This window comes from Acipenser ruthenus, chromosome 26 (assembly GCF_902713425.1).
Source record: "Acipenser ruthenus chromosome 26, fAciRut3.2 maternal haplotype, whole genome shotgun sequence".
Taxonomy (NCBI): domain Eukaryota; kingdom Metazoa; phylum Chordata; class Actinopteri; order Acipenseriformes; family Acipenseridae; genus Acipenser; species Acipenser ruthenus.
Genome location: NC_081214.1, coordinates 12,407,530 through 12,427,396, shown reverse-complemented (window position 1 = coordinate 12,427,396; position 19,867 = coordinate 12,407,530). Strand labels below are relative to the sequence as shown.

At 39.7% G+C, this 19,867-nt stretch overlaps 1 protein-coding gene across 1 annotated transcript in view; it reads right to left on the bottom strand.

Moving 5' to 3' along the window:
* Positions 1–2,574: 2,574 nt before the first annotated feature.
* LOC117430473 (interleukin-13 receptor subunit alpha-2-like) overlaps positions 2,575–19,867 on the bottom strand; it is a 52,585-nt gene continuing 35,292 nt past the window's right edge. Inside the window, exons 6-10 of the mRNA XM_034903716.2 lie at positions 17,527–17,711; positions 16,700–16,845; positions 8,486–8,633; positions 7,533–7,632; positions 2,575–7,119 (exon numbers count right to left, since the gene is read on the bottom strand). Of these exons, the coding sequence (XP_034759607.2) occupies positions 7,080–7,119; positions 7,533–7,632; positions 8,486–8,633; positions 16,700–16,845; positions 17,527–17,711 (619 nt within the window). The 3' untranslated portion in view covers positions 2,575–7,079. The remainder of the gene's footprint in view (positions 7,120–7,532; positions 7,633–8,485; positions 8,634–16,699; positions 16,846–17,526; positions 17,712–19,867) is intronic.

Sequence of the window (19,867 nt, the reverse complement as noted above, 5' to 3'; positions counted from 1 at the left end):
GTATCGTAGGAGATGTTTCCGAAGCATATAACTGTCGGTAATAGTTTCCAAATTCTTGATTAATTTCTTTCAGATCTGTTTTTATAGTACCCTTGGTGTTTTTAATACCTGATATGTATGAACCAAGTGCTTTTTTTTAAAATCAGTCTAGCCAATAGTTTCCCTACCTTGTCCCCTTCCTCATAATAGGTCAGTTTAGAGTTAGCTAACGCTGATTCCAAAACCTTTGTCTGTACATGTTATACTCATATTTTCTTTGAACTAAGGTGTAATATACAGTGGATCTCAAAAGTATTCACCCCCCTTGGACTTTTCCACATTTTATTGTGTTACAACATGGAATCAAAATGGATTTAATTAGGAGTTTCTGCCACTGATCAACACAAAACAAGTCCATAATGTCAAAGTGAAAAATAAAATCTACAAAAAATTAACTACAAATATAAAACAGAACATAATTGATGGCATAAGTATTCACCCCCTTTGCTAAGACACACCTAAATAAGCTCTGGTGCAACCAATTGTCTTTAGAGGTCACATAACACTATGTAACACAATTTTTGTTCCTGGGTAGTAAGTGTTATTTCCTAATTGCTTATGCCTCAGAAGTATAGAAAATGACTATTATTCCCCAAAAACTTTGCTTTTGTGACCAGGACAGTGATATTTTGAAATGTACCTATTTCCAATGAGAAAACGGGCGAATTTGTGTCTTTTCGTTCACATAAAGTCAGAAAAAAACAACATATGAATCCAAATTAACATGTATTTATACTAAAGTAATACAAAAATGTCTACAAAAGATTTAGAAGTGAGTAGTTTTTCGAGATTTACAATTATACTGTAAATCACTTTCACGAATCAGCCCCTAAATGTAGTCTCCCATCATGTTCTCGTTATACTGTCCTTGATAGCGGCGTTCAAAGTCCAGTATATCCTGGTGGAAGCGCTCACCTTGCTCCTCCGAGTACGCTCCCATGTTCTCCTTGAATTTATCAAGATGAGCATCAAGGATATGGACTTTGAGGGACATCCTACAGCCCATTGTGCCGTAGTTCTTCACCAGAGTCTCAACCAGCTCCACATAGTTTTCGGCCTTGTGATTGCCCAGGAAGCCCCGAACCACTGCGACAAAGCTGTTCCAAGCCGCTTTCTCCTTACTAGTGAGCTTCTTGGGGAATTCATTGCACTCCAGGATCTTCTTTATCTGTGGTCCGACGAAGACATTGGCTTTGACCTTTGTCTCAGACAGCTTAGGGAAGAAGTCTTGAAGGTACTTGAAGGCTGCCAGCTCCTTATCTAGAGCTCTGGCAAATTGTTTCATAAGGCCCAATTTGATGTGCAGTGGTGGCATCAGCACCTTCCGGGGGTCCACCAGTGACTCCCACTTGACGTTGTTCCTCCCCACAGAGAACTCGGTCCGCTGTGGCCAGTCCCGCCTGTGGTAGTGCGCCTTGGTGTCCCTGCTGTCCCAAAGGCAAAGATAGCAGGGAAACTTGGTAAAACCGCCTTGGAGACCCATCAGGAATGCCACCATTTTGAAGTCTCCAATGACCTCCCAGCCGTACTCATCATACTTCAAGGCGTCCAGCAAGGTCTTGATGCTGTTGTAATCCTCTTTGAGGTGCACCGAGTGAGCCAGGGGAAGAGACGGGTACATGTTTCCATTATGGAGCAGCACGGCTTTGAGGCTCCTGGATGAGCTGTCAATGAAGAGGCGCCACTCATTCTGGTTACAGGTGATTCCGATTGCCTCGAACAGACTGGTCACATTGTGGCAGAAGCAGAGCCCATCTTGACGGGTGAAGAAGCTGGAAAAAGGTTGGTGACGCTTCCTCTGATCTGTGACTTGCACACTTTCATCCAACAAGTTCCGCTGCTTGATAATTACTGAAATCAGGTGATTTCTTTAGTGTCTAAACTACTGAAATGAAGGGATGTACCAGGGCAGAGGAGAGCCCTGCACATAATTATAGGGGGCAGGGCAAAGCCTTGCTTGTAAGTAAATGTATTGTGGGGTGTGTTTAATATGGTTTGTTGATTTAAATGTATTGTGAGTTTAGTTAAAAACACAATGTATTATGATTTAAAAGTAATGGTTTATTGTTATTATTGTTGTATTATTATGATTTCAAATGTATTGTTCTGTGTTTATTAAAACGCAATGTTTTTGTTTGTTATTGTTTGGCAGTGTGGATGTGGTTAACGCCCAGCCACTAAACTCGTGTGGAATGTGACCATCTCTGGATTCATTCATTTATTGTTAATTCGGAGACGGTCACAGTTTGTGCTGAGCAGGGTGGGTGTTTAAGGAGAAGGAACGAGAGCGAGCGATGAACTGAGACATGACCAGTGAAACCTTACAGAAACTCCCTTCCATCATACACCTATGTACAAATAAATATCTTAAATCTATAATTGATTTTGTTATTGCTTTGGCAATACTTCTGTTGTAGTCATGCCAATAAAGCATATTTGAATTGGATTGAATTGAGAGAGAGAGAGAGAGAGAGAGAGAGAGAGAGAGAGAGAGAGAGAGAGAGAGAGAGAGAGAGAGAGAGAGAGAGAGAGAGAGAGAGAACACTGAAAGAACAAAACAAGTACTACGTGCGCTGGAAGGACCCACGCGATATTGTTTTAGGGTCAGTGAAGGCAATTGCCCAGCCTGACCTAAGTATTGTTTGTTTTATGTGTTTGAGACTTTGTTTTGTTTAATCCTTTTATTTTGCTCTGTGAGCGTTGTTTATTTGTTTATTTTTGTATAGCCCCACAAGTACCTGTCTGTGTCTGTCAGACCACTCAAGCCAACCTGTCACAAGGGAGAATTGATGTTTAAATACAGTACACCCTTGCTATAACTCCCTTCACTAAAACAAACCTTCTGCTATAACGAACCTGGCCCCTGGACCCCAAATAAACTAAAATAAAAAATAAATAATAATATAAACACACACACTGTCAACATCCTGGTCTGTACACATGGGATGCCACCTCCGCAGTGAAGTCAAGTGTTTTGTCTTAATAAAAAGAGTGCACTGTTTAACTATGCCTCAGAAACAAAAAGCATTTCATGTTACAACAAATCTGGAAACTATATTGATCGTTTGAAAAAAGCAGTAAAGCAGGCGTATCTCTTGTGAATATAGGTGGTCAAAAAGCACTCTGTTTTTTGGCTTGTTCAGTAACCATGCGGCAAAGCAAAATTGATCAAAGAATAAACAACAACAACAAAAAAAACTTTAGGATCTGATGAACTTTTCATGTCGGGTTGACTTGGAATTAAATCTCATTTTGGGATTCTCGCATGTTGGATTAAGATTTGCTGCACTTTAAAACGATTCATGTCAGATTGATTTTGAATACAAAGTTCAGCTTCAATTCGGGATTTTTGCTTTTTGTACTGTGTTTTAATTCTTTAACGAATCAGATAAAGCAAAGACAGGATACTGCATACATGAGATAAACAAGTACATGTAATTCCACTTGTATTCACAATCTCATCTCATTCATTAACTCCAACAGTTTATCGTTTATTGTAATAGTCCTTTCACTATAACGAACCCCTCGACATAACAAACAAAAGGCTTGAACCCCAACAGGTTTGTTCTAGCGAGGGTGTACTGTACCCAATTAAAGATAATTAATGAATACCTGGAATGGTTTATTTTGATTAGCACTCTTAGTTATACATCGCTCCCGGACGAATTCAAGACCGCAGAGACAACGAGTGACAATAAAACACACAACACTCTCTTATGAATTTTAAATAATGTGTAAAATAATATGGTACAAAATAGAAAAGAAGATTAGCATCAATATAACACAAGTCAGTACATTAATCTCAGCAAGCCATAATAGTCAGATAATATCTCAGCTTCAGTGTAACTATCAATTGCATGTAAAGGCAAGCATTCATCAATTGTCTATAATTTGTCTTTTCTATATGAACTAATACAACTCAAATCAGTAAACAAATAATATGAATAATGCACAAAAGAAATGCAACATTCAGGTCTAATGGATTTCATGAAATATTTTAAAGATAGATATCAAACAAAATCACAGAAAATTTGAACAAAAATACAGATCAAAGAATCATGACAAGTTTCAGTATGAAACGTGACACACTGTCAAAATGAAAACATTACAAAGTTAGTATCGGGTATGGCCTCCCTGAGCATTAACACAATCCTGGCAGAATTGATGCATAGACCTGAGCAGCCTCTGGATAGTTCCGCCACTCTTCCTGTGCAGCTGCAGCCAGCTGGCGAAGGTTGCCTGGTCACTGTTGTCTCATGTGGATGGCACTGATGATTTGGTCCCAGAAATTTGGTTCTGTTGGACTCAGGTCAGGAGAAAAAGCTGGCCACGGCAAGACCTCGACATTGTTTTCTTGAAGTCGTACAATTGTAATCCTAGCACTGTGTGGTCTTGCATTGTCCTTCTGGAAAATCGAAACTTCCAGATTGGCTTTCAGTTACCTCAAGGACTGTCAATGTATTGCTGAGAAGTAAGGTTGCCCTCAATCTGTATCAAAGGTGTTCTTGTGTTAAAGGAGATTCTTCCCCACATCATCTCACTTCCACCACCCCACCAGTTGGCTTGAACAATGCAATAGTCAGCATAACGCTCACCACGACGTCTCCACACATGTCTTCTGTCAGGTCTGTCAAGGGCAAAACAGCATCCATCAGTGAATAAAACACTCCACCACTCTCTCTGCAGCCACCTCAGATGTTCTCTAGCCCACAGAAAACGGTGATTTCGTCTCTCAGCTGTCAATATGTTACCCCTGAACGGCCTCCGAGCATTCAAATCATTTTCATGCAGATGGCGAGCTGCAGTCATTCTCCTGATGCACAGGTTATTTCTTCCTGGAATTTCTTGTGCTGTAGCCACAGCAGTCTGAAAATGATTTCACAGATGGATCAGTCGTATGTGATGGTCCTGGGCCGGTGTGGTGACCCTCTGCCTTCCAGGACATGGCCTGTCCCTCACTGTTCTTGTGTTAAATAAAATCATGTCTTTTTGAATGGCTGTTTATACAGATTCTTAATCAACTCATTTTGGCAATTTTAACTCAACTCAAAACACCAAACACTGAGCACCTGGCATTTTCATGAAATCACATGACTTGAGCTCAGTATTTTGTTATCCCAAGGAACAATACTACTCAAACAATCAACAAACCTATCTGCTCACTTTTTAAAATGATAAAAAAAAAAAAACGTACGTGCCCAATGAGCTATTAATGTAAAACGCAGACTGTTGCATTTCATTGTGCATCAGTATATATAAAAACAAGCAACATTCATTTTTTGAGCGAAAGGCTAAGGAACTGCTTGGTACTAAAGCTGTAATGAAATCTCCTACTACCATGGATGAAAAGCTTGTAGTGTCATCGTACATAGTGGCGCAGAAAATTGCTAAAGTAAAAAAATCGCCACTGAAATTGTGAAGGAAATGTTTGGAGAGCAGAAGGCCAAGGAACTGGCAAAAATACCAACATCAAATGACACTGTCAGACGACGGATCATTTTTATGTCAGAAGACATAGTTTCGCAGTGCATTGATGGGCTGCATGACAATGATTTTGCCATACAACTTAATGAATCCACAGACATTTGACCATGACATGCGAGTGTGCTTGGTGAAGACACCTCCACGTCTTGACAGAATGTTGCATATGCAGTAAGTAAAACAAAACATTTATTTACACTGCAATGCTTAAATCTTCACAAAGGTGCAGACCAATATAAGGTAATGTCTATAAAGAAAGTGATTGTTTCTCTCAATTTATGCCAACCAGCCGGGAATGTTCCAACAAACCTTCGTTCTTATGATTCAGGACTGCAGAGAGAACTTGGTCGCACATCTTGTGGTATAAACAGGGTGTGCTCTAATTGATAATATTCACCACCTGATGAAAACAAAGTTGAAACGTGTTGTGGACGTAGATCAGAAATGTTTTTTATATATATATACATTTTTTGAAGTTTGTTCAATGAAACAAATAAAATGAATTGACTCTTGGAAAACGTGAGTAGTATGGATTATTGAGAAAAACCGCAAGATGTGCGACCAAGTTCTCTCTGCATTCCTGAATTACAAGGATAAAGGTTTGTTAAAACATTCTCAGCTGGTTGGCAATCACTTTCTTTTATTTATTTATATATATACAGTATATATAAATAATGTATGTATATATATGTATATATATCAGGGATAGAAATAAGACTCCCATTGCAAAGCAGTTGGATCCATTCTTGATTTTAGTAGTATAAGTTTAATAAGATAAACCTGAACTTGTTTACACTGGGGCTAATCAAGCTCATTGTAAAACCTGGAATGGGTGACACTGCAATATGAGTCTTATTTCCATCCCTGATGTGTGTGTGTGTGTGTGTGTGTGGGTGGGTGTAGGAACAAAAAGGTTGAGAAGCCCTGCTTTAATTGATCCAGATTCCAGTAATACATAACTGATTACCCTGTTTCAATTGGGGATTTAGCAACTTAATCATTAAACATGAAGATAATGAATTAAACAATGAGGAACGTATTAACTAAAATCTGTCAATATTAGCATAAACAATACAAATCATTCTCTGCCCTAAAAAGATAATCCAACTGCAAACACAAAATACAAACTGTGGCAGTGAAACGACAACTGGAACAGCAACTTAACAGAACAGGGGGCAGGTCTGGTGATTCAATCCTATTTAGCAGCATCTTCTTATGATGCAAATGTTCACTCAGCAGCAGAACTTTTTGACAATCTATTCCAGGATGTTCTGTTCAATCACCTCCAAGGTTAATTTGCTAGTAAGCTGTTTCAATAATGATCAGTGCAGTGACAAAGCAATGGCAAGATAATGGCAATAGTACAATACTATGTTAACACAAGGACAGCTAAGGATATGAAGCAGACTTTATACCAAACTATTACTTTCATTACATGGATCTCCACAGACACAATGTTATTCCACTCCACGGTGAACTTGATTGTGAAAACAACCAAGACAATCATCTTATTGGATATCTCAGCACATATTTGAGAACAAATATAGCAGTTCCATACATCAGAGCAATATACCATCTTCTCCTCCTTTGATCTTTAATCTGAAAAAAACAACAAAAATCAGATGAAAAATGTGAACACAATGATTTCATTATAAATACAGGGTTCTTCCACAATATGCATGCTGGTCTACATACTATTTTTAAAAATGTCAGTTTCTTAAATAACATGGAATTACTGTGGGTCATTAAGGACAGGAGAACAATAAATAAATACACTTGAAATGTCAAGATCACAAGATAAATGAACTCAGGATCTTGACATTTCAAACCGTTATGTAAAGATCTCAAGATAAATTATCTCAGGGTCTCATTTCAAACTCTGACTGCAAGTCTAGATTTGTGATCTTGAGAACTTTTTTAAAAATGCCAGGATCCCAGATCATTTATCTTGTAATGTATTTGTCCCCGCCATATATCAAACAGATATGTTGGTGAAAACGAATCCCACTCACCCTCTTCGTCTGATCCATAAGGAAAGTGCAATAGCAAACAAGATAATCAGAGAAGTGCCCAGAGCTATAAACATGGATGCTTCAGATAGTTCATATTCCTCTGCAAAACAAGAAATCAACTAAATAAATCACTCTGTCATTCTCTAAAGGGCCCGTTTTACACATTTACCAGTGGTTTCCCAGTCCACAGTGACCACTATTCTCAGACTACCTTACCTCAAGTAACACTAGCTAGATCTCAGACCCTTACCTAAAGTAACACTAGCTAGATCTCAGACCCTTACCTAAAGTAACACAAGCTAGATCTCAGACTACCTTGCCTAAAGTAACACTAGCTAGATCTCAGACTACCTTGCCTAAAGTAACACTAGCTAGATCTCAGACTACCTTACCTAAAGTAACACTAGCTAGATCTCAGACTACCTTACCTAAAGTAACACTAGCTAGTCCAGGATCAGCGCTAGCCAGGGACTGTGGAACTAGCCATTATTGTTTTTATTGTTTAATTTTCAAAGTGGACCACAGTAGTCACTGAGACCAAGATCTCAAAGTGAGTTCCCAGATGATACACAGTACATAGATTGCAAAAAACAAGAGGCAAGAGGTCAGGGGTCAGGGCAGCTTACTGGTAGTTAGAGACCACTGTTGATGAACTGTTCAGCTTTTGATAACTGATTGATATGAATATCAGGCATATTGTCATGGACAGTTTAGTTTATATGCATCTATAAATGTGTTATAAAGGATGTTATAAACAATACAACGCATTTACTATATAATGTTACAAAAACATAACAACGGCACAATAAACCCATATACTGTATGAAGAGCTACAATTACCTGTATATACTGTGATACATGCAATGTGACATATAGTTTTAGTGTGTGTACCCTGCCTCCAGAGTGAAGTAACACATTCATAACTTGAATGTTAATACATTATAGCCCTTTACCAGTAAAGCACAGGTTTGCGGTCCAGTCGCTCCACAGCTCATTATCAGCGCAGTACATGTTTAGCTTGCTTCTTACTCGGAAACAATGCCTGTGTTGGGTCGGGTCAAATCGGGAGCTGGTAAATGTGGTTCCTTTTTTGAAGTTAGACTAAAGTAAAAACAAAATAGTTTGAATCTTGAAGTACTTTTTTTTTTAGGAAAAAAAAATGCATTTCAAATATTAAATATTTGTTTAAAAGTAAAAAGTGGAATAGCGTACAAACACATTTCCTCTCTGGATGCGATCCTAAAATGGATTTCCATTGGGTACTCTAACATTAATATGTATGGCCTCAGCCTGAGTTGGCATTTAAATATTCTGATCATTGAGGAAAACAAGGCTGTAGATCTGTATGTATGTAAGTATTTACTAATGATGCAGTGTGTCTGTGTAAGACACACCCAGTGTGTTTTGTATGATAGCCCTGAACTGCAAAACACAAATACAAATCAAAAACACAAATACAAATCAAAAACACAAATACAAATCAAAAAACACAAATACAAATAAAAAAACAAACAAATACAAATAAAAAAACAACACAACGGAAGTCATTTCATAACAGAAATACGTCACGATGAAGGCCACTCCCCCAGATACCCCAGCACAGTCTCCACCTGTTTCTGGAGAAGTTGACGGTGTTTAAAAAGCTCAAGTTCAGTCTTTTGTAACTTAGTTGGCCGTCGTATTTCTGTCAGTGTTATAATTGGTATTGCTACGGTAAGTATCATGTTTAGCATAAATGAGTTTGTGAACAGTAATAGCTGTTATAAACTACTATTTTAGTTAGGCAACATTTTTTTTTTTAACTTTTACTTGTTTTTTTTGTAGCTCCAGTTTGGCTTCGATGCCTGTGAATTTGTAGTTGTTTTCATAAGCATCATAAAAGTGTTTTACAGGGGATCACGTGACCTGGGAGAGCGATGGCAGCTTAGGATTTTTTCTCCTCGCCTCCCCTTGCATATTTTGCTCTTTGAGAAGGGTTTTATCCCTTGCTATATCTTTCTTTTATATACGTATTGATGTCTGAACTATCCAAGAATGTCTACTTTTTGTCGAAGATTCTCTGAATCTTCTCCCTCTAAGGGAGGGGAAAATAAGATTGATCCGGACCTATCGGCCATTAGCGAGGCCTGCATTTCGCACACTCACCAATATTTGAAACACGTGTTATCTTGGATTGAAAAGACGACGTCTGAGACTGCTGTTGCGATGGCCGCTTTGTTACTGATTTCTCAGCTTTTTCTCAGGAATTTACATCCCTTAAATCCCATTTTGCTACTCTTCGCAACCAAATAGATAGCAACAAGAGGGCTATAGTGATTCATGAGACCAAGGTTGACCAGTTTCAAGTTAAGATGGTGGATCTGGAAGATAGAAATCGACGCAATAACCTTCGCCTGATTGGTTTGAAAGAGGGAGCTGGGCGCTGACACCGTAGACTTTTTGACCAGATCATTTCCATTGTGATTCCCAACCCTGACTGGGATGGACATTCAAATAATGTGGGCTCACCGTATTTACCTTGACACTTATTTTCAATCTTTTAAGATACTCAGACCACCAGGTTATCCTTCACTTCAAGCAGCCAGGAAGGACACCTCTCGTTCCACGGGTAAGGAACTCAAGCTCTTCCCGGACTATAGTAACTTCACGGTTCAGAGCTGCAATGCTTTCTCGTTCCGCGGGTAAGGCACTCAAGCTCTTCCCGGACTATAGTAACTTCACGGTTCAGAGCTGCAAGGCTTTCTCGTTCCGCGGGTAAGGAACTCAAGCTCTTCCCGGACTGTAGTAACTTCACGGTTCAGAGCTGCAAGGCTTTCTTGTTCCGCGGGTAAGGAACTCAAGCTCTTCCCGGACTGTAGTAACTTCACGGTTCAGAGCTGCAAGGCTTTCTCTTGGTCTGTCACTTTTGCCCATTCCCGTGGCCTACAGACATTTCTAATTTATCCGGCTCCTCCTGAATTATTTCTAACCTTTTGGACTCAATTGGCTCAACTTATGCTTAACATGATGCAAACTACTGTGGATAAAGGCTCTTTTCCACAGCATGTTATTTCCCTCTTACTAAAAAAAGATAAAGATCCCACGAGTTGTCATCCCTTATCTCTGAGTAATTTGGACGGTAAATGATAAGATAAGGTTCTCTTATGCTGTCTCGAGACCTGCATGACTAAATTAATTCATCAGGACCAAACCGGGTTCATCAAGACCCGTCTAGCATCCGATAACGTCCACCGTTTACTTCATATTTTATATGCTGCTATGGATATTGCTGCTCCCTGTGCTGTACTCTCACTGGATGCAGAGAAGGCGTTCGATCGCTTGGAGTAGGATTATCTTTGGTCAGTCCTAGATTATATGGGCTTGGGCTCAGAGTTTATTGACATGGTTAAAGTTCTGAACGCTAACGCCTTGGCGTCGGTGTTAATAAATGCTCTTCCCAATTCTCCATTTCCAAGGGTACTCGGGTAACCCTGCCTCCTAACATACCGCTGGTTAAACATTTAAAATATTTGGGTATTGATGTCCATCCATCCTTAGAGTCTACTGTAGCAACTGATTTTAACAAAATCTTTGCTCAGGTGAAGTCAGATTAAGATAGATGGGCACAACTTCCTAACCCATTTCAAGCCTGCATCTCAATTATTAAAATGAATATACTCCCGCTTATCAATTTTTTCAGCTTGATGCTTCCTCTCTCTCCCCCTCCCAGATACTGGGACAAATTGCACACTTTGATATCTAAATTTATATGGAAAGGCAGACACCCACGTATTACATTTTCTGCTCTACAGCATTAAAAGATTTCGGGAGGTTTATTACTGCCAAACTTTAAACTATATTTTTGCTCATTTATATTACGTCCACTTACAGTCTGGCTTGACCCTGGTGCTCCTGTCTCGTGGCGATTTACTAGAAGAAAAAATGGTTTCTCCACATAGATTACAAGACTTGATTCACTCACACATTCCTCTCAAGCACTGTAGATTACGCTTCGGCCCTATAGTCACATCAGTGCTTAATTTGTAAATCGGGAGGTCCCGGAACACATAGTGAGCGCGAGAGGGGGGGTGTTCCGGAGGGCTCTGAGGTACCGGAACACATGAGAAAAAAAAGTGACAAACACAATGTAGCCAGACAATGTAACTATAACCTGTGTTAAGGTGTCATCTTTAGCCTTGGCTACAATGCTTGCTGCCGCTAAATGGGCCTTGGTTCGGGCATGTTCAAAAACCTTTTTTTCTGAGGGCTCTTTGTTGTTTTTTTTACGTCGGAGGCAGAGGACGTTACTGTACATTCCACCCACTCTTTTGCTAGTTTCATCCCTCCCTATGATTAACACTTCTAAGTCATCTTGAGTAAAGTCAGCCAAATTACTAAATAATATTAATAATAATAATAATAATAATAGAGATATACACCTCATTTCCAAAATAAATAAATAAATACAAACATCTACTGGTATTGTAACGTTATTGTACTCAAGGCTTAATTATATAACTTGTGATTACATATTTGATCGTGAGGAATGAATGTATTTTATACATGACAATTTACAACTACGGTTAAATATTTTATAATTTAATAATGATGGCGATTCCCCTTAGTCCACAAGGTGAAACGTAGTATCAGCTACGATACAACAACCTTTTAGGAGTATATTGCACATTCTAATGGATGACGTTCTTAAACATCTATTATATTTTACACGCACATTAAATATACATTTTCTAAATGTTATTTTACTGTGTTAAACACAAAAAAATACTAAATATATACACGTTTAAACTTTGTTTTTATAAAATATACATGTTGCGGTTATGGGTGTGCTTCAACGTGTGATTGATTACATGACTAATCCCAAAGGTTTACTGGATAGAAGAGGAATTGGGCAAACAGCGTTTTGCTATGTGCTGAATAAATACCACGGATTAGTTCCACAAGTACCACTCGTTCGAGCCTCTGTTTTTTGTTGTTGTAAAAAACAATGGGTGACTCCAAATGTATAGAAAAAAAAAACACATTAGAAATGCAATTGACTTTTTTTTTTAAAAGATTAAATTAAATTAAATTAGATTAGATTGATACTGATGGCTAAACAATGCTAATGGTTCAAACTGTTATGTTATCTCCAGTATTCCAAATATATATATATATATATATATATATATATATATATATATATATATATATATATATATATATTGTAACAGGGCGAGCAGCCCTGTACATTGTTTGGTTTATTTATTTTTAGAACAGGGTCCCCCTCCGCCCGTGTGTTATTTTGTATTTGATTATTATGATTTATTTATTGTAATTTATATGACGACGAAGAGCCGTATGTTTGTTATTGTTTTGTTTAGTGACGGTGTAGCCGTTTGTTTATTTTATACTGTTTAGTAACGTGGATGGGAAGCCCCATCCACATGGTATTTTAAAACTCGTGCAGAAGGTGGCCATCTCCCAAATTAATTAGGTGATTTAATTTGTTGCTAATCGGGAGATGGTCACCTGTTATAAAAAGCCTGCAGCTCTCCAGCTCGGGGGTTGGGTGTTAAAGAGGAGAGAGCGAGTAGAGAGACGGAGAGTGAGAGAAATTTATTTAAAAAACAAAACTAACCAAGGATAGCGTCAGTGAAGGCGAATGCCCAGCCTGACGGGTTGTAGTGTTCGTGATTTGTTTTTGTTTGAAACCTTTCATTTCTCTCTTTGAGCAAAGTGTTTTCTGTTCAAATATTTTATTTATTTTTGTTTGCTTAATAAAAACGGCAAACGCCACTTGAACTGCAATACTTGCCCTGGTGTCAGTTTTTGTTCCTGCTTCTGCCGTGACGTCACCACTCGTCATCCCTGTCACATATATATATATATATATATATTGTGAACTATATTTAATTTAATGTTTATGAACCAAGTCAACCAAATATAGATTCTCCCTAGCTTTTGTGATGTGCAGTTTGTGAACGACTCGTTCTTTCCGGTTCAAGTAAACCTACGTAAACAATCTTAATGAGGTCTACATTGATTGGTTTGGTGTCATTGAATCAGTGAATCAAATGAACGAAATGAATCGAGTCACCAAACTGAACTGAATCAAATAAATCGAGTCACTAAAAAGAATCGAACTGCCCATCACTAGTCCTCCCCGACCTCGCCCCCCTCTCCCGCCGAGTCTGACTCACTAGTGGCCTTTTAGCTAGTGTTGCACGTGCCGGTGGTGATGCTGAACTGGCGGGATTAGCAGCGCAGACAGCGCTGCTAGCTAAGGCATCGCCATCAGGAGCAGTTTCCCCTCATTTTTGATTTGGCTTTCCTTTCCCACGACATGTTTCAAATTCAGTAGCGAAGATTAAGCTACGAGACGTGATTACGTAGGGACCTCTCGCTACCTGACCACCGCTGTTTCAAGATCAGTTACTTACCTCGCTGGCCCGCCCCATAACCTCTATGTACAAATAAGAGAGCAGGTCTGGAATCGGTGTGGCAGGATAGGATGCGCATTTACGGGGGGCGGGAGAAATAACGAGGAGGCAGAGGCAACTTTAACTCTGATCGCTTTTATTAGAATATTTACAGTGCAAACAGTGAAAAAAATAATAAATCATGCCGCGAGAGGTACCGGATCCAGACAAATTAGATGCCGGAACAAAAAAAGTAAAATCTGAGAGGTGCCGGATCCTGTTCCGGCAGGATCCGGCTCAAATTAAGCACCGAGTCACACAGTTATTTGGCGTTCTGTTGAAAGACACACAAAACTTGAACTAAAATGTCATTCCCACACACCTTTCTTTCTTAACTATGCATTCCTGTCAGAGTCTTCCCTTTTCTTTCCCACCTTCGAGAGATAGAGGTGTACATACTATTACTGATATTTCTGATACTGGCTGTCTTTGCACATTCCAGGATTTACAGTTATTATACAATTTACCAGGCTCTTCTTTTTTTTCTATGTTCGACTCTGATCAGCAATGTTTGCCTATGGGGTTCCCTGGGGGACTGCATTACCACTCCATGACATATTGGACACGGGGGAAAACAAAAGGGCTGGTTTCCTCGTTATATGTTTATCTTTTAAAAGCCTTGTACAAACCTTTAGCAGCTTACACTATCTGGAATAACGACTTAGCTTCCTTCAATATGGAGATTAGCTGGGAAACTATCTGGAATAATTTAGGCTCAACTTCTAAGAACCCTAACCATCAGCTGATTCGTTTTCATTTTCTTCATAGGACATACTTAACCCCTTCATAGACGCTTTCAAATGATCTGTTCGCTTTGCCCCCAGGGTGCCCTTGCCACCTTTTTGCATGTTTTGGGAGTGCCCAGTCGTATCTTCATTTAGGAGCAGGTACTTTTTCTGCTATATTTGGAAAGATAATCCCTTGCTCCGCTCTGGTTTTCCTATTGAACGACGATACATCCCTTGACTTAACACCACAATAGGTGCATTTGTTTAGCTGGCCTTACTGCAGCAAAAAAGATGGTGGCTCTGCGTTGGCAGCCTCCACACTCTTCCCTGGCACCAATGGATCCTAATGTTTCTTGATATTATTTACTTAGAACGTTCTACCGCTCAGATCCATGGTGCCAGAGAGAAGACGATCCAAGCCTGGGAAAGCATAGCAGATCTTATTAAGCCTTTGTTAAATCCAAATTAATTTAGGTCCCTGAGGTCCTGGTGGGGGGTTGTGGGAGGGAGGGGGTAGCAGCCCGGGAGAGGGAGGGGAGGGGAGGGAGGGAGAGGGTAAAAAAGGAAAATGAGGAGTTCGTTTGTTCATATTTTTGTACTATCCCCAATAAAAATATTTGATCACAAAAAAATAAGTGTTTTACGATGATGTTGAGGTTAGTGCAATTTCAAACACGTGAAGATCAAAGTTTACTTCTGGGTCACAGCGTACTGATTATTTAAATATAAGTGAATTTCTCAGTTGTTATTTATATACCAACATATTGTACATTGTGTAAATGTACAATACTATAAAATTCATCTTTCGTACGGCCATCATTGTTGACAGGCATCGAAGCCAAACTTGAGCTACAAAAAGTCAAACTTAAAAAATGTTGTCTAACTAAAATAGTAGTTTCTAACTGCTATTACTGTTCACAAACTAATTTATGGTAAACATGATACTTACCGTTGTGATATCAATTATAACACAGAAATATGACTGCCAACTAAGTAACAAAAGACTGAACTTGAGCTTTGACTGCGCTGGGGTATCTGGGGGAGTATTTTCGTTGTGAAATGACTTCCGTCATTTTGTGGGCTTTTTGTGTTTTCTGATTTGTATTTGTCTTTTTTAATTTGCATTTGTGTTTTCTGATTTGTATCTGTGTTAAATTTGTATTTGTGTTTTGCACTTGAGGACCATCGTCGTTTTGAGTACTAACAATGCAGTGTGTTTGTGTAAGACACACCCAGTGTAAGTACTAATGATGCAGTGTGTTTGTGAAAGCTTTTCATTGGCTAAAATACATTTGCCATTTATTTGATCATCACTCTAGTTTTAGAGAGGTAAGCTAATACAGCTACTGTATTTATGGTTAATCTGTGAATATTGGCCTCTTATGTATTGTTCTCAGTGAGTACAATTACTAATAGGGGCCGACCCTAACCCAGACTCAGGGTTCTTTATTTTTTGTGTGTTTTTTTCATGACCCACAATATTCCATAATAAATGGAGTAATGGATTTGCTTGAGCTGACTCTGGTTCTTCATTTTAAAATGTCAGGATTCGCCACCTAAAGCAATAACAAGCAGTTCTATCCAGGTAAATAATAGGAAAGTGATTGAATTGGATGAAAAACATACCATGTGAGGCTGGTCAGAAACTGAATGTTATTACGGGGAGCAGCAAAGCAGCTTTCACACTGCACAACTGATCTGTTTCTATGGAGGACCCGGCTCAGAGGAAATAGTGTACGATGCTCTAAGAGGTGCAAACTGTACAATGCAGCTGCCAAGCCACCCACTCATATTTACTAGACGGTTATTTAACTTTGCAAAATTAACGCAGGTTTGATTTATTATCCCAACAACAGGGAGAGTTGAAATTACAAGGAGGGTTACATAACCACACCTCAGTGAGCACAGCCTGTGCTTTCCTGGGAGTCTATCTACATAGTCATCTTTGTAACGTCTAGTCTCGGAGTGAAATATCACATACCGTCCATTCGTTTTCATCTTCTCTGCACTGAATCTCATACTCCAGGCAGTGGGATTTGATTTTACCCACAGGAGGCTTCCATTCCAGATGCAGTCTTTCATTTCCCACTTTTGTTACATTTATTTTCTTAATAACAGCTGGTTTCACTAGAAGCAATACAAAGTATTTGTGAGTTTCCCTTATAAAAGTTCGCCCCAGTATATTTGCACAGTCATTGTGTTTTCCCCCATGCTTTTCCCAAGGTTATACTATGCATTTACCTTGGTTTGCCATGTTTTTTGTTTTACCGTGTCTTTCTGGGCGATACAATGCTTACCTAAGCTTTACCAAGCGTTCACTGTGCTTTATTAAACCTTGCTTTGTTTTTACAATGGAAAGCTTGTATAAGGGTTGAAATGTATAGTTGCAGTCATGGCTGATCTGTTTCTGTGTCAGGGTGTTAAAGTGCTTGCTTCTTTCAAACTGAGTAGAACTTTTAATTGCAGCTCACATACTGTCCTAATTAATGAGTAACTGCATAATTATAGGGTTGTCTTACTGTAATCAATAGGGAATTATTGTTGTCTTGGTAATAGCACCTGCTATTTACAGTATAATGTATTAATTATGTTTTATAAAATCTATTCTATCTTTTAAAAGTACCACACCAATTCCATTTCAACAGTGTCCTTTGTGTACTAGCATGCCAGGGTAGTGCTTATTTTCTCAAGTTAACGATCAAGTCTACAATGCTGTCAGTAACAGAGACGATGAAGCGTGAAAGATTTTGTTTGTACACCACTTTTGTCTAGAAATAGCCCAGATTGAAATCTCACTCTTTTCCTTACCTAGATTTTGAAGTTCAAATCTGAAGTACACTGGAATCAGAGGTCCTGCTGCAGAAGAGCCATTAACACATATGTTAAAGTCGGTGTAGTCCTCCAAATCAGCACTGGAAAAATTGCAGCCAATGTTGACCCCATTGGACTGGATATAGTCAGCACATTCCATTGCATGGTCCAGCTTTGAGTGCCTATTAAAACAGAGGTTCACAGGCAAGATGCATCTCTGAATGTTCAGAAAGGTACCTGCGATTATTAAGTTGTTTTATTATTTCTTAATCTATATTTTGCCTTGCAAAAGTATTCAGACCCTGTGGCGGAGTGTCCCGCCCCTTTGTATTATTATTTGTATTTTTGTTTGCTGCGCGGGTAAAAGCGCTGCGTCTTTTATTATTATATTTAAAAACCCTGTGAGGATGCATGGCTGATCAGCTACTGATTATTTAACTAGCTGACAGTCATGCATCCTTACCAAACGCGTGCAGACTCTGGCCGTGGGGTAATAAGATAATTAACAACTAGTTAATCACTCGGCCAGAGTAAATAAACCTGCAGCTCTCTGCACTCGTGGTTGAGTGTAGAGAGGAGAGTACGGGGAGCGGAGAGAAAGAAGCATTTAAAAACAATTGCTAAAACGTGCTGGAGTATCCAGCACGACACTTACTTGTTTGTTTATTCGTTTGGCCCTCGTGCAGTTTGGTTTCTGTTTTGTTGTTTTTGTTTAAATCTTTTGTTTTGTTTATTAAACACGCTGAATGCCGTTGCATTCAGCTTCACCCGCCCATCCACTGTTTTGACTCAGTTACTTCCTGGTCCATGACGTCATCACACATCACCACTGCGAGCCAGACTGCCACATATGGTGGCAGATGTGGGATAAAACAAACGCCTCCAACAGTCGGACCAGGAAGGATAAGGATGTTTTTTTTTTTTTTTTTCAAAAAGTATTTTTTGTGTGGGGTTTTTTTGGAAAAAAAAAATAAATAAAAAAAATGGGGAAAAGTAGCTGGAGGAGAAAGCAGCAGCAGCAGCAACAACAGCAGCAGGAGGTGCAGCAACAGCAGCCTTACCTTACCACGCTGGACGTCTGCCTCACCTGCCTGAAGGGTGAGGAGTGGTGCTTCCCGGTTGGTGAGGTCGGGCACGTGGCACCGGACCAACCCCCTCCATGGCAGGAGAGGAAGGAGCCTGAGCATCCAGCAAGGGTGAGAGAGGACCCACATCCTCCGAGGTGGAAGAATCATGTCTCCTCTGAGGGGATCTGGGACTGGCTGGCGGATCCTGAGAGGGATATAATGGTGGCCCTCCCTGCTGTGATCAACCTCCTGTGGGCAAGAGATGGGGAGCGCTGGGAGGCCTGGGAACAGACACACCACCCAGCATCCCTCCCAGACATCGCAGCCATGGTGCTCAACTACCTGGCTGCAGATATGGGAGGGGTCCCGCTGCTGTTTCCAGCACCACAGGGAGAGGAGCCATCACTGCCGTCTCCAGTGCCAGAGGGAGAGGAGTCATTGCTGCCTTCTCCAGCGCCAGAGGGAGAGGAGTCATTGCTGCCTTCTCCAGCGCCAGAGGGAGAGGAGTCATTGCTGCCTTCTCCAGCGCCAGAGGGAGAGGAGTCATCGCTGCCTTCTCCAGCGTTTGGCCCTCGTGCAGTTTGGTTTCTGTTTTGTTGTTTTTGTTTAAATCTTTTGTTTCTGTTTATTTACTTATTAAACACGCTGAATGCCGTTGCATTCAACTTCACCTGCCCATCCACTGTTTTTCCTCAGTTACTTCCTGGTCCGTGACATCATCACACATCACCACTGCGAGCCAGACTGCCACAGACCCTCTCACAGTTTTCACATTTTGTTGCTTTAAAGCTTGCAGTCATGACACTTTGAAATAGGAATTAATATGTGTTATATACACAACCTACTCCACACATTCAAAGCAAAAACAACAAGAAAAAAGTAAATAGATCATTAATATGAAATAAAAATGGAAAAGTCATGATTGCATAAGTATTCAAACCCTTTGCTGTGGCAAACCTAAATTAATTCAGGTGCACAAATGACCCTAATGAGCCACACAATTAGTTGAATGGCCACTGTCTGTGTGCAGTATTAGTGGTTCTCATGATTTCAGAATAAAAATACCTGTCTCTGTCAGGTTCCTTGGTCAGGTAGTGAATTTCAAGCAAAGACTCAACCATGAAGACCAAGGAGCTTTCAAAGCAAGTCAGGGATAAAGTCATTGAAAAGCACAGATCAGGTGAAGGGTACAAAAAAATATCGAAGTCTCTGAATATCCCTGTCAGCACAGTCTACTCAATCATCAAGAAATGGAAGGTGCATTGTACCAC